Genomic DNA, 22583 nt, shown 5'->3' on the forward strand with positions numbered 1-22583 from the left:
TTCGTCCAGACCTAATAAAAGCTATATTTTATATTTAGAGCAAACAAAGTACAGAAAAGTAAATATTTAAAAAGCAAAAAAAATTCTAGCCATGGCTCTGGGGGGTAGTTTAAAACCTGCAATATAGAATTCCTAAACAGAACTTTCTTTCCCCTATACTCACAATTATAATAGAAACCACACACAAAAAATAGTGAATATTTAACAGAAAAGTTGGGTTCAAATTAATAACAAAATGAATAAATGTCTCAAAAACTTTAAAAATTGCCATTGAAACTTCTTTCAGCATTTATTGACAGCTTTGAAATAGAGATGATAATTTATAAAAGAGCCAAACAATACTCGCTGCAGAATAAAAAAGAGTAATACGAACATCTTTTATGAAAACATCAAAAATTTTGATTAAGCACAAATACAGGGTCCTAGCTGAAATTTAATTCACTTAGTTTTCCATATATTCATTTACCTTAGAAATCGCATATGAGTACATTAAATACAATATTAAATACATTATTTTTGAAGCTACATTTAAACTTAAATACAAAGAAAAAAATTCAATTCCTTTGATATTTTATGGTAAAAGAAAAATTTCAATATAAAGTATACTGCTGACTCAAAATATATAAACAAAATGAAGAAGAAAAAATGGTACAACAGTTTGGGGGCAAAATAAGATGACTAAATTTTAAAATAAGAACTTAAATGAGAAATATTAAACAAATGACACACAGAAAATATGATTATGAATACACATACCCTTCACAGCTTATTGAATTTAAAAAGGTAGTTAAGAATGTACGTTCATAGTCACCTTTTTTAAGTCATTCATTAGATATATTTTGCTATCATTTTAAGAACTTAATTTAAAATTCAGTAGCAATATTCAAATAAGACATAATTACAAAGTTGGAATATCTTGTTCATGCTACATTTTGTCTGAATACCGGATTAAGCAACAATTTTTCCAAACTGGAAAATTTATAAATTTTTGAATGACAGGAGTCTTTTAAAGACAATTTTTAATTCACTGTATATTTCTAGAAATGTATGAATCTTGCGTGTGAGAAAAACAGTTAATAGAGGACAGTTAGCAGAAAATAGTTCAAATATGAAATTAACTAAACATGAAAATGAGTTTTGTTTTAACTTTGTACTCAACATAATATAGTCAATTGTAATCAGATATAAAAGAGGATGAGAAAATATAAATTGTCACCAGATAAGTATAAGAGGATTATGTATGTATAAGTATGTAAGAATAACAGTTTTTAAACACTGAGTATATCTGTTTAACAGGTTTTGTACTAAACACAATATCATCAAAACCATAACAATAGATATGCTTATAAGGAAATAAAAGAGTTATAAAAAGAAATTTTCTTATAAGAATAATTGCACACACATATGCTATCCCATACATAAATTTTAAAAATTAAGGATTGTCACAACCCATAAAGTCTCATACACTTTCAAAACTTCAACCAATTTATAAAACAAATTAGCACCTTGAAATATTTTATGCATTATTGTTATAATAAACTTCTACATTGTATAAAGAAATACAAAATATTACACACACATTTTATTACGTATACTAGCAGATCATTCATTAAAGCACCTATAAAAGAGTCTTATTTTTAGTAGCTATTCATTATTGTTAGCTAGCAGGAAAAAAAGCTAGACTCTTTAAAAATGTCTGTGTAATATCGAATGTGGTAAAACTGATACCAACAGCTATGGGTCCTTTTATCCAATTTAAGCTCAATCCTTTGTATAATCCTTTAATAACACCTTCTTCCTTAATTATTATACTTATGGTACTACGGATAGTAGCATAAAGACCTCCAGTTAAAGATGCTGTTTGCATACGTCTGCGCACAATATCAAGAGGGTATGAAGCTGATTGTCCAAGTAAACCAGACATTGCGCCATAAACTAATCTTTCAGTTGGATGAATAGGCCTATCATTCGTACGTTCTGAAAAAATATCAATCATTAGAAAACCATATACTTTCTTATAACACTCTGAGCTTTGACTTTTGCTTTTTTCAAACAGTGATCAAATTTTTTTACATTGAAATGTTCCTGTAAAATGTTGAAAGAAATTTCTTTATAATATTCAGAGTCAAATCAAATTCCTTACTTATTGCCTCAGAAATTTAAATCTCAGAGAATTATGGGTTGTTTTAAATATATTATGAAATAGTTTGCAATTCAAGCTTTGAAACTATTATTGTAAAATGGCAATACATTTGAAAAGTTCTAACATTAAACCAAAAGTAATTAAATGTTTACATTGCTATATTAAGCTTCTGCTTAAAGAGTGTTTTAAGGTAATCTTCAAAAGTTAATCTCCAAATCCATTTAGAAAACATTTCGCAATGAATTTTTCTGAAATATCAGAGACAATTTTTGCTGAAAGTTTAGACTTCATATTGACATATACTAATTAAGTTGTTTATAGAATAATAATTTTAAAAAATATTACAAACCATTTATAACATTCAGAAATCAATTATAATGTTAGGCTTAAAAAAGTCTAATAGCTTAGGTAAATATTTTAAATAAGGCTGCCAAGTTTAAACATCAAATTTCTTTTTTTCAAATCAAATAGCAAGTTGTATTATGTATATTCAAAAATGAAAAATTTTTTTAAACAAAAGGTAATGAAGAGAAAGATCAAAGAAAAAAAGGATCTTATACATGTTTTATTGCTTATTCATTGATTTTTTTAAAAAAAAATACATAATAATCATAAGGTAAACTAATCACTATCACTTTATGTGTAGTTCATTTTAAATTTAAATAATATTTAGAATTTAGCACATAAGATACAAATATGCTTCTTAAGCCATCCAATAAATATAATTTTTAAAGTCTGAACTAAGATAATGTGTGTGATATAGAATACCTCATTCGAGTCTTTCTATATTAAATCATAAGCTTAAAATAGATTTCTTTTTAAATTTTAGGACGTAGAAATCGTTCTGTCACAAAGAGCCATAAAAAGTCAAGATGCCAATTAAAAGATTATTTTATATTAAGTTAATGGGAAATAATTCTTAGAAAAATATGCATTTAGAAAATCCAAAAAATCCTCCATCGTCCGAATGGCGTCATCTTTTTAACAAATCAAAATCTCTAAATTTTCCCATTTGATTGACGTTTCATTAAGTTAAGGATATTCTTGCAACCAATTCCCTTTCAGAATCCTCGTTTAAATATCAGGAGCCAGCAAAAATGTGTGACTTTTTCATATTTTCATGTCTAGATAAATCTGTGCCAAATCCCAATATCCCTGCCATGGAAACCCCACCATTGTAATCCATGCAAAAATCCAACAAAAGTTGTTAAATAAACTTAATATAAATTAATAAAATGTCTACTTGCTTGAATTAGCCAAAGTATCTTGAATTATCTAGCCTTTGAACGCATATTATTACATATATATATATATATATATACAGTCTGACTTCTATTTAACGAAGTCGCTTAATCATGATAATAAGTTCGTTTTTTGGAAAATTCGCTAAATAGAAAATCACCTTTTAAAATACTTAAACAACACAAAACAGGTTTTTAATTCATAAACACTAGACATAATTAAAATAGCAATCGATACACCTATATGTTGTAAACTAGTATCTACTATTTATTTATTTTACCGTACTGTCTGGTGCAGCATGTCCTCATTTGGATCTTGTGCCACTAAACCCTACATTCAATAAATCAATCTACTATTTATTTTATAAATCTTAGCCATAAAAGAAATCTGCTTGAAAAACAAGAATAGAACAAAACATTATCCAGTGTTACACAACTATGCTATAACATTTTCAACTAAAAAAAGCGTAATTTATGTATAAAATTATAGCTGCATTTATTTGCTGGATAAAATTATAATTGCAAAGTAATTTCAAACATACATTACAACATGAGTTCTTAAGTTTAATGGTTACTGATAAGACCCGTTAATTTTGTCTGAGTTTTTTGTCTGAAATGCAAACAAAAAGGGAAAGGGATTTTACTACTGTCTCTAAAAGTGAAGTGGCTTTGAAAATCAATTGGAGATCATTTCCCCCATAAAATGCGTTAACAAGTTAATGTTCTGAAATATTTTGGGAAATAGGGAAAGTGGATCTCGAAAAAAAGTTTGTTAAATAGAAAATTCACTTCGCTATTTTAAAGTTATTTTACGAAGAAATTTTCAAAATGTTCTTGGTTCCTTGAAAAAATATGCAAATTCGTTAAATAGAGGCCCGAATGGAAGTTCGTTAAATAGAGGCCCGACTGTATATATAATTGCACACTTTGCCATTCAGTAAACAAGCATTGAAAAAAAATTACTAATTTCAGAACTGTGCTGCTGTCAAAATTTAGTTTTTCATAGTTTCATAGTCCTTATTTTTATTTAATAGAATTTAACTAAGTACGATGACTTGAAATTAAAGTGCGGTGTATTAGAGTATAATTGAGAATTTTAGTAATATTTTTCATGTGGATGGTCTGTAGAGTGGAGCAGTGATTCTACAAGAAATTACTGTATGTGTTAGTGACTACCTCATGCTCTTTAAATGAATTATATTTTCAATAGAAAAATCAAATAATGTAAAAAATTAAGGAAATATTTAATCATATGATACATTTTGGGTATCTTTAGAGCATTCAAATCAATTCTGTTCAGAAAAATACTGAAAACCAAATGAATCAAAATTAGTTTAACTATTTGAGAAAATAAATCTTACCACTGTGCAACCTTTTAAGAGTTTCATATGTAAAGAAACCTGTTCCTGAATATGGAATGACACCGAGCAGTGTGGGTGCATAACCTCGATACATTGTAGCACAACCTTCTGTTTTCCATGTTTTCATGAAAACATGAGTTAAACTGTTATACCTGAATGAAAAGTTAAAAGAATGGATAACCACAAAAATAATTCAAATTTTTTAACCATCACACACAAAGAATTATATTTCTGAAAATTCTAGTAATAGCAAAATTTTTCAAATAATAAATAAACTAATTAAATTGAAAGATAAGTGCTGCAGTCCTTGTAAATTATAAAAGAATTTTTAATCATCTAATAAATGGGACTGAGTGTACTGTAAAATACACAGAAGAGGAACATAAAGGATTACATTTTGAATTTGTCCATACATTTGAATGGCACATGATTTAATTTTCCACAGAATTCGAATAGTGATACTTGTGTGGCAGTACAGCATTCTACACATTTGAAAAATAAAGAAAAATGTTTTTTAAAACTGTTCCTAAATGATAATAAGAAATTAAGTTAGTTTTATTTTATTTACAATTTCTTACCACGAGAGAAATAACATTGTTTGCAAAATATGGATGATTTAGCTGGCAAAGCATTGATTTTTATAAACAAATGTTTCGCAATTGTTATTTTAAAAAATTATTCGCACTTAAAATGTTTATCTAAAAATAGTAAAATAATTTTTTTCCAATAATTACACTTTAAATTTTTCCATTTTTATTTAATAAAAATTGCACTTCACAAATATCTCATCGAAACTGATAAATGTTAGTAGCCAACAACACTTGATCGAAAATAAGTATATACTTCATTCCTACAATTTAAGGAAACACATAAATATTAATTATTTAACAGTCATTATAAATAAAGATTAACAGATTATATGTGCTGATTTAATAAATGCAATAATTTATTCACAATGCAAATAATTTGCTAATTATGTGATACCTTTAAATAACATACTTTCATAAAAAAAATTAAATCATAAAAATGCTTCATAATAAGAGATAAACACATGTAGAAAAAAATTTTATTCAATAACTTACATTTCTTTATGAGTAACAGCCATGCGAGCACGAGCAAGGTCAAGAGGATAAGTACATGTGGTAGATACCACACCAGCAAGAGATCCAGCAAGAAAAGATTTCCCAGGATTAGAACGTCTAAAAAAGATAAACAAACACTAATAAACTTAGCAATCAATTATAAGATCGAATGACTGTAAAGAAAATTTAAACATCATTAGTAGTGCTAACAATAACACTTGCATGAGAATTACTAATTACAATCAAAAGTCAAGGGAACATGAATAAGCTTTACTATCAGGGGTCTGTCTAGGTTTTTCTCAGAGGTACCTATTTTGTGAAAATTTAGATATAATTTGTGAAAAATTAAAAATTATATTAAAAAATCAACACAAAAATTTGGATTTACCGTTTCCTAAGGGATACAAAAATAAAATTTTAAGAAAAAGAATTTTGTGAAACTACCATTTTTCCTAAAGTTGATTTTGTGAAACTACCGTTTTTCGTAAAGTTAAATTTGTGAAGGTACCGCTAACTGGTAGTAAATTCGGCCTGGACAGGCCCCTGACTATAGATCTGAGGTTTCATTGGTATTCAGAAATGACAATATTTTTGACCAGCAGTTGTTGCAATGTTTGAATAGAAAAGAAAATAAGATAAAAAAGCTAATAAAAAGTTTAACTTTTTTTAGCATTCACAAGCCAAAGCTATTTTTAGTGTTTCTTTTTTGCTGATATTAATTACAGTTTTTTCTTTAAGGAATTCTACTTACCTATTGAAAATAAAAGATCCACAGGTGATCTTCAAAAGTATAAAGAGCAAAAATGCATAACTAGATGTTCAAATAAAAAACAAAAATAAGCTAATTTTTTAATAATAAAAATTACCTTTCATCATGAGTTTCTACATGTAGAACATGTTTCAGTTGTTCGTGAGATGCAAATTGTATTGATGCATATGGAATGATACGAGCCATTGTTGCTGAATTGCCACGCCATAAGCTGAAAAACCCAGAGGTACGGCAGCTATCAACAATGAATTTCAGTGCTTCTTTCAAGGAATAATGTTTGTTTGTGACTAGAAAGAAATGTTATAATTATTAAAAAGGTAGAAACTTAAATCAATTTAAATGATTCGCATGTTTCTGCAGCATATTACAATTTCTACTATAGTAAAAGACATCTTTTAACAATTAACACACTGTGAAACACGATGACTGTCATTAGTACAAACTACAAGATAAATATAAGTTTACGCTCAACCCAAGGTTAGTTTACAATTCTAATAAAGCTGTGACTACAGACAAACTGGACAAAATGTTAAAAGTACTTATCTCCCAGAGGTATTATATATTTAGTTGCAGATACTATTGAAAACTTATAAACATCAAAATTTCTGATTAAATACACGCAAATGCATTTATTAGATTTGAACAGAATTTTTATGTATGTATAAAAAATAAGAGAAAATTTTATAAAAAATTTTCAAAATTGTAAAATGAGCATCAGATGCGGCAGAAGACATTTTCACATCTCGGGCGATACAAAAAATGGCATCCTTAATTCAATTTTGAAAAAGGAATCTGAATTTTCTTTTAAAAAAATCCTTGAATTGTCTCACTGGTGAAGTAAGAACGCTGTAAAAAATTGATTTTAATATTTTAAATTACAATATTTCTACCAGAGAATTATAAATCTATATCAATCCCATATTAATGGTGATTTAAGAAACATATGACAAATAACAATTATTGTACTCAAGGTTTAAAAAAAGCCTTCAAATTAATTAGATAGAAAATTACCTCAATATTCTAGAATATATATTTATAATAAGTAATGTTTTTACTGAGCATATTACGCTGCCATTTTGTTAAAAATTATTTTGAAAACTAAAAAATTTATGGGTTTATAAACAATTTTATGGATTTTAAAAGCTCATTCATAGATTTGAATTTATAGATACATAGATAGAAATGCCCTTCAATGACTTGCCCATCAAAAAGCTCATTGCTATTTATTGCTGACGCGTTACTACAACTATTCACTTATCCATTGATTGATTTACTTTCATTCTTCATTCCTACTTGATTCATTCACTGTAACTAAAATCTTGCATAATAACATTTCTTGTGATGAAACAAACTTGTAATAAAATGTTTATGAAGTGAACATTTAAAGCAACCACTTAATATAAATTAAAAATGACCTCTCATAAAATACATTAATAAAGGAAGGGACAGTCATCATAGTTATAAGAAAATATTTAATGATTACTGCTATCAAATAATTTTTAGGAAAGAATAGATAGTCTCTATACCCAGACTAACATATAGGCACAAAAAACTATGTATAAAAATAAATAAAAACTACAACAATAAACGCTTAGAAAAATCAGATGAATAAAGAAGTTATCAAGCAAATATATGTATCTGTAGAAAAAGAGATATTTGCAGATATTTGTAAAGAAAAAGAAGTCCTACTTTAAGAAAATCTTTAAATAACTATTTTAAATACATATCAAAAAAATAAAATATGTAAAATATTGCAAAAATGAATAAAAGTTTCTTGTTGTTAGCAAAAAATTTACTATGATCATGGTAATTATCTAATCTATTAATTGTCTTGGAAATTGGCATTTCGGTTTTGTTTCTTAATAACCCCAATTTTTAAAAAATCCGTCAAAGTTCGACAGAAATTTGATTGGATTTTAATGTACTAGTAGTCAATCTTAATGTTTTGAGGGAGTACCCTTAAATATACTAATTAGTTAATACAGACTAAATTTTAAGTTATAAAATCAGACCCAACAAAAACCTACTGTCTCTGAATAAACATACTTCATTTCGATGGATTATGATTCCTAACCTCCAAAATACAAAGGCAATCAGTGAAATATGGTTTTAATTGTTTGGTCAGGTGAGCCATTGAAAGTTTGGACCCCTTAATGTTAATTTTACTTCTTATGTATTTCACCAGCGTTCCAGAACTTTGAAAGCAATTTAGAAACAAGTTTTTGCACGCAATTATAATTTGTTAATCCAAAGATAATTCCATGCAAAAAAAGTTTTAATACTTTATTATTTTTTACTATTTTAATTAATAATAGTCAAAATAATTTTGAATAGTGGGATATACAAATTTTTACACCGTTTTAAAGAACATAATTTGGTATGGCAGAATTCAAATCTTAAACGAAATCGGTAAAATAGTTCCTTTAAAATAGAATTTTAAAAGTTTGACTTTTTTATAATCGGACTTCTACTAAATTTGTATTTATAAAAAAAAAAGAACAGAAAAGGCTAAATATTGTAAAATAATGAATGACACATCAAGACGTAGATTCAAAAAAAGATTTTTTTTATTATTTTTTTAAAAGATTTATATTAGATTTTTTTTATAAATCTTTTGATTAAAAAGTAAATTAAAGTAAAACAAAAAACATTTTGATTGCTTACCAAAATTCCAAAGTGATGTCTCATTAAAAAAAAAAAAAAAAATCCTGCTTATTTTCATGAAACTAACCTGACAAAACACACAAGATTAAAACGAATGAATCTAGAATTAAATGGAAAGAAACCTGGAGCCTGTTCAGACAGTTTGTGAAAGGTCCTGTTTTTTGGAAAATTGTAAGAAAAAAACTAATAATAATTTGTGAATCGAAAATTAGAGTTAAGTCGCATTCTTTCTCACGTTTCTCTGAATAAACATACTACCTTTTTTCTTTACAACTTAGGATTTCTGACCCCCAAAAAAGTCTTATAGTTAAAATTTAATTTCTCAGAAACTATTCAACCAATTTTGCTCGAATTTTGTATTTCACCATGTGAAATGTTCTTTAAAATTATGCTAAAAATTTTTATATCTTACAATTCAACATTTTCCAGACCATTATTAAATAAAATAATAAATATTCACACAAAAAATATTTTTTGCATGTAATTATCTTTAGATAAACAAATTTTAGAATTGAGTGCAAAATTTTTTCAATTGGCTCAAAAAGTTCAAGAGATATAGTGAAATACGCAAAAAGTAAAATTAATATTAAGGGGTCCAAACTTTAGAACGCTCTTCTGACCTATACTGGGACCATATTTCCCAGATTGCGGCTATCGCTTATTTTTTAGGGGTCAGGAATCTAAATCCATTGGGGGGGAAAAAAAAGAATATTCATTCAAAGAAAATACATTTTTGTGTCTGACTTTGTAACTTAAAACATCGCCTGTACTCAATCAATTAGCATATTTGAGGTCCCCTCCTCAAACCATTAAGATTGAATCCTAGAACGTGAGGATTCAATCATTGGATCAAAAGTTATTTGGATAATGTTTTTTGGTGCACTATCCACATAAGATGCCTGTAGAAGTAGAAATAATTTCTGAGAATACTGCATTTGAAATTTATAAATATTATATTTGATTTCGAAAGGGTTAAGCTACAAAATATAAATAAAATAACATAATAGCGAAATAGATAAGTTTGTGAAAGCAAGGAAATAAATAAAATGTGATGAGAACAGCATTGCCCGCTCTCCTGCTACATTCAAAGTCAGAGGGCCGATTACTGACGCCATCAGCTTCCATACAGTCTGGAACAGAGGTAAGGATGCTGGATGAGGAGAGATGGAAAGAAGGGCACCGGCAAAGACTTCACAAAAACTTTGTGTTTCTTTTAGATTCGTTTTTTTTTTCCAAGGGAAAGGTTCATTCGATTTACAATACATTAATTATGAAGATAAACAAATTTAAGAACGCTTTGAATAAAAGATAAAATATTTTGTGAAGGGTCTGTTTTTAAGCTAAAATATTTCGAGAAGGGTCTGTTTTTAAGTTAAAATATTTTGTGAAGGGCCCAAATTTCTTCTAAATAGATCCCTGTTTTTTCCTTGCTCTGGGAATATTGGAATGAAGATTTAAAAAAAATTTTACATAAATAGCTCTAACTGATAAGGAAAGTTAATCTCAGAATATAGATAATTCAAAAATAAAACCTATAATATATTTTTTCAACAATTTTCTTTATTTCTATAAAAACTTTTTATTTAAAATCCTATACATTTCAATTTGCTCAGTCTGTGATCAAACCAACATGGAATTTTTTAAAAAATTCATACTTTAATGTATGTTATTCGTAAAAATAAACCAACATTAATAATAAAAAATAATAATGCTTTTCACAGGTCATTGAAAAAAAGTACAAATTAGGAAAGTAGTTTAAAACTTTTTTTTTTCGCATTCATCATTTTTGTCTAGGGCACCTACAAATTTTTTCTCAGAAGGGGGAGGAGAATTCAATCGGGGGGGGGGGGAACAGTCCTCAAATTATAGAATCATGTTTCAAAGTTATTTCTGTAATTTTTGAAATTTTGAAAACCAATTTCTTTAATTTATTCACTGTCACTAAAACAGCTAACTTCGAAACAAAATTAGCAATTTTAACAAATAATTAAATTTGAAAGAAGGAAAACTAAAAAATCATATTTCATTTTAATTATTCAAGTAGTACTTTATTTACATCACAGTTTAAATTCTTAAAGTTTTCTACACACACAAGCAATTCGCTATTGTGCTTTTGTATTTTTTTTTTGGTAAATTTTATATGAATATTTTGCGAAATGCATCTTGCAAAAATATTTTAGCTAATAATGGTATAAAATTTTAAACTGCAAATTTCGCATCCAGTGCATTACTTTGAATAAATTAAATATTGCACATAAGAAAAAGTATTACAAATAAATATTAATTTTTTTTCTGTAGTTTTTTAGGAAAAACGGTTTTAAGAATAAAAGAATAACTAACAATTAATAAATAAGAGATCAAGAATTATTTGCATCTCTAGTAAAAAACTTAAAAATCTAAATCTTAAATATTTCCATTTCCTATCTGGGATGAAACCATTAGGTGAAAAATTTCTAAACAGTTCTTATTTCTTACAGCACTTTAGAATGACAAAATTGAAATTTTTGATTAAAAAATATGAATTCTTAAACCAAACATCCTTCTCTCTCTGCATTAAACTAAAAAGTTAACTCAATTTTGGCAATAAAAAAAAATTTTAAAATATTAGAATAAAACTCCTTTGTAGACAACATCACTGTACCCTATGACAAGTTTAGGTTCGGCCAATTTTGTTTACCCAGGTACTATATACTGACGTCATAAGCAGTTCCCACCACTTTTTGAGTCATGTGAAGTTAGTTTCGTTTTAAGCTAATTTTGAGTTATGATTATAAAAATTACAGGTCAATTTTGAACACACTGATTTGATTTTTGAGAGTTTTATGTTACAGAGTATTCTGAATAATCAAGATTATGCAATTACCCTACGCATGCAGGTTCCTCAGTATTACTTAGAAAATAACGTTAAAAAATGTAAATTCAACTTAAATTAACATATTTACACTAAAAATAATATAATCCATCTACAAGACAACCGTTGTCTCATAAATTTACATCATATTACAAATATGAACACCTTCATAAAATTGTTAAATCATAGAAAAAAAGCATGGCCTCATTCAGAATTGACGCAATGCTCTTCTTTTAGTAAATATCATATTTAGGAAAGGGTTATTAAGATCATACCTGCAATAGACTAAAACAACTTAAAAGCACAGAAAGATCAAAGATGTTTATTAATTATTTTTGTGAGTATTTATTTATTAATAAAGACCAGTGCAAGATTTAAGATGGAAGAACACCAAGAATAGGTTTAGTGAAATAAACAAATCAATTCAGTGTTTTCTCCAAAGGCTAATTAAAATTTAGGAAAATTACAAAAAATAATTAGGTTTTGAAATCAACATTTTATATTGGAAAACTATCAAATTTTATCATATCTAACAATTATATTATTTTAACAATTACAAATTCAAAGCTAAACAATTACATTATGATTTATGATAAACTTTTTTGTAAATATCAGGAATAATTGTTGGTAACAATTTGAGCATGCACATTTTTCTAACAATAGCAATAATTATATCATAGAAAGCGAACATTGTATTACAAATTATTATTGTAATGCAATTTTTTTACAATAATAGAGGAATGAAGAAGAAAATTCCCTTCAATTCAATTTTTTTTCGTAAAATTTTTTTTTAAAACTTTTTCTAGACCAACAATATTTTCTCTCAATCTCCTTAAGTCATTCTGACCAAACAAAGATTATTTTAACTTTTTTTAAATTAAAGTAAAGCCCTGATTAACAATCAAAACCAGGAAAGTGTTGGGAAAATCAAAATCATTGGATTATAAGGAAACCTCTTTCAAAAAGAATTTTGTAATCAAGAAATGCTAAGTAATAATAATTAGAAGTGATAGCATTAAGTTTAAAGTTCTTTCTTTAAATACTTGATAGCATAATGCCTTAGATAATATCCTTTTAATAAATATGTAGTTTTTTATCATTCTTTTTTTTTAATGTCCAATTAATTCTTTAATGCAAAAATGATGCATTTCTGTTTCTAAAATACATTTCTGTCACCATAGACAATCAGAAATATTGATAATATAGTACTACACTGGTAACTGAGTCAATAAAGATTTGTCTTGTAAGAGACAAAGAATAAATTACAACAGGATGTACATGTATGTGGAATCAGTATGTTCATTAGAACAGTAAAATCATTAAGAAATGCTGAATATTGATGTTATCCATTGAGTATTTTTGATACTAACTTAATAAGCCAGTCAAACAGGGTGTCAAATTACCAAAATGTCCCAAAATCACAGATCACATATCTACAATTTCGAAAGAATTTACCAGTAAAAAATTATAATAATCATCTATATTACACAACTGTTTCAAGAAACAAACAAAACTTACTTTGAAAATTTATTTTAGTTCGATCAAGTGGAGCAATAGTAGTTTTGGCAACAGCTCCAGCTACTCCTCCTGCTAATAATGATGCCAGAAAGTGTTTTGATGTCATGGACTAAAAATTATACAAAATTAACATCAAAAAGAATTAACATTAGAAAAATATTTGTAATGCCAAAAACAACCTACAAGGAGAATTTAACGAAAACAAGACATACATAGATAATTGTATTCAATTAAAACAGTATCAAAAACACAGCAACATAACTGTTGATAGAAAATAAAAGGTTATTTAAATCAAGAAAAAGGCTGTTCTTATATTATTGTTACAAACAATTTAGCTATGAAAAATATTTTTCATTATGAGTTTTTTTTTTTTTTTTTGGAAGATCTTGATAAAAATTAGTGAAAAATAAAAATAAAAAATTAATATATTTTGGTTTGTTTTTAACCCAAATACAAAAAATTCATGACAGTCATAATAATTCATTCAGTTTCCAGTAATAAATGCCACAATAAAATGAAATGAAGAAATACTTTCTTTACTTTTTATTAACTTATTCAGTGCATAGAAAAATTAAACACCCTAAATAGCTTTTGATCTAATAATCAAATTTTCAAGTATTAGGGCTCAATCTTAATGGTTTGAGGAAGTAACTGCAACTAGGCTAATTTATCTGCACAGATAACATTTTAAGTTACAAAATCAGATACAAAAATGTAAATAAATATAACTTTTTTCCAATCTTATTTGGAATTCAGACCATCAAAATAGTATATATAGCCACTATCTGGGAAATATGGTCCCAATAGTTTGGTAGTGAGAGCAGTCAAAAGTTTGGACCCCTTAATGCTAATTTTACTGTTTACGTGTTCCACTTTATCTATAGATTGACTTTCTTTTTTCTTTTTTTTTTTGAATGCACACAATAGTAAAATTTGTTTTCACAAATATAATTCGGTGCAAAAATTAAATTATTTATTTTTAGACAAACAAATTTTATAATTATGTGCAAAAAAATTTTTTATTTTGCTTAAAAATTTCTCGTGAAATACCCAAAAAGTAAACTTAACATTAAGGTGCTTTGATTCTCAGGTTCAGAATAATAATGCCAGATAGAAAAAAATTTTAATATCTTGATGACAAAATTATGAGCAATGTCTCTCAAAAGCATAATTAAATACTTTTTCGCGAATTTTCATATTAAAATTCAGTTTTGTTTGGTTTGTTGTTAATGTCACACTAGAGCTACTACAATAGTCTATTGGTGAAAGTCAGGAATTCATCCTTAGTGATGATCTAGAGACAACACTGGCACATAAGCACACTACACTACCATGATTCAGGTAAGACGGCAGAAGGTGGTAGTAGTTACCAAGTCTATGCACCACACTCAACAACAATGGGTGAACTTCTCCAGCTCTGAAACTGCCAGAGACATTACATTAGATTATATTCCGAACATGATTCAACTACAAGATAGGAGGAAGTGCAAGTTAATCAGACACCAAACCTTAGCACAAAAAAAATCAAACCTCCAGCTCAAACTATGGTAGACAAAAACTTAACCTGTTATACCAATTGGGAGGTACTAAAATTTATAAAGAAATATTTTACATGTTCGAAATATTATACTTGAAATTTCAAAGCATATTTATAATAATCATATAACCAGATTGATTTCCCTACAATGAAAATATAAGGATAGGAAATCTAATTATTCGGCAATTGTTAGACACTAAGAATATTATTAAGGTAGTTGCTGTAATTTCTGTTTTATAAAAATATGGTTTTCTAGTTTATGTTTCAAATTAAATAAAATCAAAATAAAAATAAAGAAAACTATACTTTTGCTCCTTTGGCAATTTTTTCATCGTTACTCTTTGCATAAACCACAGTAAATATAGAATAAAACTGTCTGCATGAAACTTGATACCTCATTCCATCATTTCTACGAAAAAATAAATAAACATTCAATTACAAAAACACATAGTGAAACTTCAGTAATTCAAAGTATCCCTGGAAGAGGGACAAAAAAAAGTTATCAAAAATTTACTAATACAAAAGCTGAAAATAATATTTTTGTTACAAGAGCAGGCATGAGAAAAAGTAGATGCAAAAGTGTGCTTTCAACAACACCGAATTATTCATTTAATATTACCAATTTGTATAATATGTTATAAAATGATTTCAAATTATATAGTTTTTTTTTTTTTTTTTTATCTGTATGCTTTAGATTTAAATTGAAACATTGATATGAGATTTCTGAAAGATTAAATGTACTAATATTATTAGTGTGAGTTTAAAATTTGTCTACAATTATAATTGTTTAACTAATAGTTTAATGAGTAGCTGAAATTATTTTGTTACGAAAAACAAGTGCAAGCGCACAAAAAATCAGTTCCAAAAATATTTTATTTTAAAATTCCCTGGTGATATTTTGTATGCTATTTGGGGATTTAAACTGATGAAACCACCCATAACTGGCTTTAAAACTCTCCTTATTATTAAACTTAGCATTAAAAATTAAAGCAGCACCCTCCTTTTTTTAATTAACAATTTTTAGAAAATAATATTTAATTCCAAAGTGTTACCCAATTTTATTGGTTTTGAAAGTTAGGCAGCATTTTTGCTATGCATAGCGACTAAAAAATTTTTAATATGTTTAGAATTTTTCACACTATAAATAAGCTGATGTTAGCTTATCTATATGCTTCCGCAAAATTTGTGAAGCTTTCTCCCAATTCAATTCATAGTACAATATTAAATTTTTTTTATACAAATAACATAACTTGCTTTTTTTAGCAGAAGGTGAAGATTAAACTGCACTAATAATAATAAAAATATTGTTTCAGTGTTATATTTTGATGGCCTCATATTTTGATATGTCAATCAAACAGTCAAATTAGCCATTCGTTTCATAACACAGGTTTAGCATTCTCTTACACGAATGCTCTAGCTGTGAGATTTTTTATCGAAGTTTAAAAATCTACAAAGAAATTTTTAAGACGAATTTTGTAATTGTGACTCTATGCAGAGATCAATGCAATAAGTGCAATACTTATGATGTAGGGGACAAGGAAATTCTCTTCAGATGATATAAGAAATATAGAAAATTTTAAAAAAAAGATCATAAATATATAGAGAGAAAAAAAAACAATTCTAGTAGAACTGAATTATGGCAGCATAATTATGAAAAAATAATAAATGAAAAAAAACTAATTGTGCACATGAAAAAAAAACTAATTGTAATTAATTTGAATGTATTTAGGTGAAAAAGGTTAGAAAAATTTAAATCCTACAGTAACTTTAAAAAAGAGCAATAGGGTTGTAAAAAATCAATTCTGCTTAAGCAAAGGAGTACCAGTATAAAAACTTCAGTACCAGTGAGAACCAGTAAAAAAAAGAAAGAAACAATTAACAAATCTCAATGCAGTTGTAAAGTTATAATTAGGCTATCTATACCTGTGCTATGTGTAATGGATGCTGTCCTAGAAAGAAACAGCCATAATCTCAAGGAACTATGCATGTGTTTGATTACCTAATCAGAATTCAAAGTGATTTATAGTTGTTTTTTTATTATTTGTATTACATTTTCAAGCAACACACATAGTGACCTGCAAAAATAAATTAAACTATTTCCTACTCATAAGATTTTTAAGAGAACAAGTGCTACTGGGTGGAAAAAGATAGACAAAGCAATAACAACTGAATTTTATTCACACAAAAGAAGATAATTTGGCCACTTACAGAGCTGGTGAAAATACTAGATCCTACATAATACACAAAATAAATGTAAGCACTTAATAGATACATTTCCATTAACATATAAAGATAAATAATTGCAAGTATATCATCGCTGTTTTCTTTTTTTTTTTTATTACTCCAGTTAATTCTTGTACTTTGAAAAACATTTTACTAATTCACTAAAATTAAATCAACAAGCATAATAACTAAGCATTGCACTAAACTCGAGCACATTATTAAAAAAATTAACATTCTCATAAATTTTAATTCCACAATTTGAAAAGAAAAAAATTCATGGTTTAAATTACCTCTTTTTTTCAGTGATGTCCTGCATAACTACTAACAAATTAACAAGTATCTGAAACAAAACAATAAAAAAAAAAATTCAGAAAAAAATAAGCCATACATGAAACAGAGCCTTACTCAACAGTAGGCAAAAAACAACAACATATAAAGAAAATACAAATTAAATAACACGAATATTTTACCTAAGCAAAATAAGTCACTTTTTTATCGAAAATAAAAGAAATGGAAAACATAGTTTTCTTTTTTTCAACTATAGTATTAGATATAGTCCCATAATCAATAAATTCACAATAATCAATAAGTAATCATTAATAAGTCACAATAATCAATATTAATGACACAAATGTTAAACCAGTTGTAGTGAATATACATCATTATGATATGATGTGTAACTGAGGAAACAATGAACACTACAATTTATGATGATGAATTCAAATTGAAAGAAGAAGAAAGTAGATGCAAAACATTTTAGCACTAAGATTTGCTTGAAGTGATAATATTATATTTTTATCATATTAAGACAATAAAGCTTTCAGATTTATCAAATTTAAAAAAATAAATAAAATAAACATTTTATACAATTATTTAAAATAAATGGATTATTTCCTGTTATGGATTTAAAAAAAATATATTTACTTTCTGTACTTTAATAAAGAACCTTGAGTTATCATTCAAAAGTTATTCATCAGTTTGTTTATTGTTTACTTCAAACACAGTGCTGTGAAAAAGAAATTAACCGATTAACTATAATATTCATTTCACAGCAATTCCTTTTTCATTCATTCATTTTACTATTCTATCTATCTATTTCACATTTGTTAATTTATTTAAATGAGGACTACACATTTATTTTATATGAGGGTTATGAAAATTTGAGTACTGTTGTTTAAACAATCTAAGTAGATATTTAATAATTACAATTCAAGAAAAGGTAAAGTTCACAAATTGTTTTATAATGGAATGACCTTTTCTTATGATAAAATAAGTAACAAAGATCTAATCAACAATCTAATGATTTATCTCATTAAATGGAAAGAACAATCAAACTTTTAGTAATTATAATGTACACAGTTTAATACACAAAAAATCCATTTCATCTCCCTTAGAAAGTGAGGCTTAGTTGTTTTAAATCCAGCGTGATTGGTAATATTTCTTACGTGCAATATTATACATAGTACCGATACAATAAAAAACTAATTCTTTCATTTATAGAACACATTCTGGATGTATTTTAATTTAATTAATGTTTTTGAATTGCATTTGCATTTTAATATACTTATCATATTTGAATTTTGAGTTAAATGGAAACAAATCTCATGATTAGCCTATTTTGTTAGGGCTCTAAAAGGCTAGAACTCATTAACTCTGAAAATAAGAATGCATGGCACCTAATGGTAAGTGTGAAATTGAATAACTCTTAAAATGAGACAAAACATTATTTTTTCAAAAAAATTGTTTTGGAGATATCCTTTTTTAGGTACTACATGCATGATACATTTCCCAAGAGTTTGATCTTAAAAAATCAGCTGTAAGGACTTTTATAATTGCAATGATTTTCTCTTTGTGAGATAGATTTTAAAACTTTGGATAATTTCATTATTCTATTCTTGCAGGTGGTTATTATTGGAGGTTAATATTCTTGGAGGTGGCTATAATATAAATGAATATAATACTATAAACATATTTGAAAAATCATGAACAGTTCTATATTTTTAAAAAGGTTCTAATTTCTGTAATTTACTAACCATCTCTATAAGTACAAAGTAAAAAAATAATAAATAAAAAAATAATTTAAATAATACTTGTCAGTGTTTTTCAGGTTTAAAATGATATCCTTACTTACAAATAACTTTTTAAAGTCACATATTTTAATTAGACACAACCATAAAAAAGTTATTTCCTACAAAAAACTAAAGTTTGTATTTTTTTCCTCACTTAAATGACAACAAACTGCTTCCATTTGTTCATGGTTCAAATGAAAAAGTTAACTTTTCAGCTAATATTATATTACATACGCCAACTATTGGGGATATTTCAGTCGCGCCAACTACATTCGCCAAGGTGCCAAATAGATCTTAAATTTGCAATTTTTTTTAATAAATTCCCCATTTTAATAAATAAATAAAAATTAAAAAAAAACATGTAGATGTTTGCCCAGGGGTGGCTACGAGTTATACCTTTCGAGTTGATCCTTTTCTATGATTTTCTCGTACGGAAATCTCCTCTAAATCTATACAGTAAACTTATAAAAAAAATTAAAAATCAACGACAAATGGGCTTTTCCTAATCTTTTTTTTCTAATAAAAACTTCGATAAAATTAAACATTTTCACCATTTTCAAGAAAATATCAATGTATTTATTTTTTAAAAAATGTGAAAAAGCAACTATGTCAACGCGGAAATAAATTTCATCCTTAAAGGAGTTTTGATTACCAGGATTGCATAACTTCTATAATCACTAATCACGTAAGATAAACAAACGTAAATAAAAAAATATAAAACTATACATGCTTTTATTATTCATGCAAACCAGCTGCAAACAGTTACTCAAATGACATAAGTGATTAAACTATCATAATTCCCAAAATAAACTACATGAATTGGTCGGAAAGGGAAACTTAAATTATTGTTTTGAAAATCCTCCAAACTCATTTTTATTTACTACAAACGTTACCGGCTACTTATTTCTGTCATTTGAAAGACTATAGACAATGACTGATTAACATTAATGAAATGGCCATTCTCATGTTATGTAATTTTTCTCGCATGCGAAAAAATCGCATGGGAACAAGATCTTGATTCGTGAAATTTTGGTGGATAAATATATCCTACCTATCTGCTGGTTCTCATTTGCATGTGAAAAGAATTGCATCCAGTGAGATTAATCTCCAAACTCACTTCTCCAAGTTCGAATGCACTGTAAATGGCCCTTTACATGAGCAGTCTCACCAAATGAGGTTGTTGTACCTCCGATCGCCGTCGAGAGAATAAGGGAACCTGATTGGTACGTTTTTTGCAGAAAAATGTGATCCACAAATTAGGTTTTCATAATTTCTCGTAGACAATCGGAAGTGCGGCAACCGCTTTCTTCTCTCTTTTTCTGCATTGTTTGTACGATGTTTTCAAATTCCATGACACTTTTCGAGTTGAGATTATTCGAAATTTATTTAGAAATTTTCTTTCTTTTATTTACGTTGCACTAGAGGTGCACAACTATTGGCAACGGTCTGAGAAATATTTCTGAGAATGATCCGGAGACAACATACATACGTCACATCCCGATTTCAAGGGAGGACACATTCACACACCGGTCCATCCGCATATCGTAATTGTGGCCTGAACCAGAGAATTAAAATTTTCGCAATGATGGAAATCTGCATTAAACATTGAGTTAAGAAATTTCGCAATGCTTACTTTAAACTCAATGCTTAATGCAGTTTTCCGTTTCATTTAGTTTTTAAACTTATAGTTGGAGGTGATTGTGTTAAATTACACCTGTGCATCACAATCAGTGAACCAAACAATCCGAGAATTTTGAATCACGGGAATAAACCCTAGATTTATGAGTTTCCAGGAAGAAATAACTCTATGGTTACATCGATTTTGACAACATAAAATGAAAAATAAAAGTTTCAACATTTGTAGTTTACTTTGCTTTTTTACTCTATTGCGGATTTTTCTTTTTATGTCAGAACCTTATTTCTTGAATATAAGCTAAATATTTTATTTACTTTTCTAGCTCGTTTTCTTTTATCCCTACTTATAGAATTCTTAAATCGATAAATTTTAAAATAATTAATTTAATTTCATAAATTTACTCTCGTTAAACTTTAAACAAACAAAAATTGTTTAACAGTATATTAATGCTGATGGTAAAAAGTTTCAGCTTGTATTTTTCTTTAAATAATTATAAACTGTTTTTTTAAACAAAGGTCAAATTTAGGAGAAACTGGTACTAGGGTTTTTTTTCTAACCATTTAACATTTAAGTCAGAATTAACTTAAATATTGAAATGTCCTTGTAATGCTTTGTTGTAACACATACGATAATGTTACGATAGAAGTAAGCAACATCTTCGTACTTTTCTCGAAGTTGACTGTAAAAAGCTAATGGAAGAAATTCCTTTTAAAATAAATACAAAAAATAACTTTGGTTTTCGGAAAATTCTCAAAATTCCCCCATTTTGGAAATTTTCAAATTCTCTCAGCAAAATAAATAATTTGTTTCCGGCTTTAGCCGTATCTTTTCCACCCTTTGCAACACTAATCATAACATATGAAGAGCTTAGTGGAAGAACCGGCTAAGTGACAGTTTAGTGAATTTGAGTTAATGAGCGTTTATACGTTCTTCCTTTTTGTTTTTTCACTTAATCTTTATGTCTGTTGTACGTTTGTAAAGACGAAACTCACAAAATTTTTGGGGGTCTGTATATTTGCCTGTTCGTTTGCTTGTTTTCATATGGGAATTTTTAATTTTTTCATCGGATATAATTTTTTTTCAAAAGCTAAAATAAATATAAATATATTTAGGTTTACATTTATGAAATAAAATTTTAGCAATTTTCATTTGGAAAAAACTGGCACCAAATTTTATCTAACCTTCTCAGTGCGAAAACCGATCAAAAACGATTTAGAAGCAGCTGGAGCTCAACTTTCGTGGAGTAAATGTTTTACCGGTATGTATCGCTTTAATTGGTGAGATCTCGGTAATTTTTGATTTTAAAAAATTTAAAATTTTTTGTTATTTGTTTAGATTTTAATTAATTTCTGTAATTAAATACTAGTATTTTTATTAGTTTTAATACAAAAAATATCTAAGCACAGTTGTTGAAACACACAAATAATTTTAAATTTTTCATTCAAAATTTGCAGTTTCATGCAAAAAGGACGCATTTTAAATTATAAAA

The 22583-nt window shown here is 27.1% G+C and overlaps 1 protein-coding gene across 5 annotated transcripts; it reads right to left on the reverse strand.

The window, feature by feature from the left end:
* Nucleotides 1-264: 264 nt before the first annotated feature.
* On the reverse strand, nt 265-20374 carry DPCoAC (dephosphocoenzyme A carrier). 5 transcript variants are annotated; one of them, XM_016063840.3, is made up of 9 exons: nt 20189-20352; nt 18314-18395; nt 17680-17729; nt 15473-15575; nt 13630-13738; nt 6694-6883; nt 5828-5944; nt 4746-4897; nt 265-1977 (listed from the first exon to the last, which is right to left on the reverse strand). In XM_016063840.3, the coding sequence occupies exons 3-9, from the start codon at nt 17703-17705 to the stop codon at nt 1658-1660; spliced, it is 1017 nt and encodes a 338-aa protein (XP_015919326.1). In that variant the 5' UTR covers nt 17706-17729; nt 18314-18395; nt 20189-20352; the 3' UTR covers nt 265-1657. The 5 variants fall into 5 exon arrangements, with proteins under 5 accessions (XP_015919326.1, XP_071044069.1, XP_015919325.1 ...); XM_071187968.2 differs by lacking the exon at nt 18314-18395 and having other exon boundaries at nt 20185-20374; XM_016063839.3 differs by lacking the exon at nt 18314-18395 and having other exon boundaries at nt 20189-20355.
* Between the last annotated feature and the right edge of the window lie 2209 nt (nt 20375-22583).

Source organism: Parasteatoda tepidariorum, chromosome 11 (genome assembly GCF_982258835.1).
Source record: "Parasteatoda tepidariorum strain Cologne lab strain chromosome 11, Ptep-v5.0, whole genome shotgun sequence".
NCBI lineage: Eukaryota > Metazoa > Arthropoda > Arachnida > Araneae > Theridiidae > Parasteatoda > Parasteatoda tepidariorum.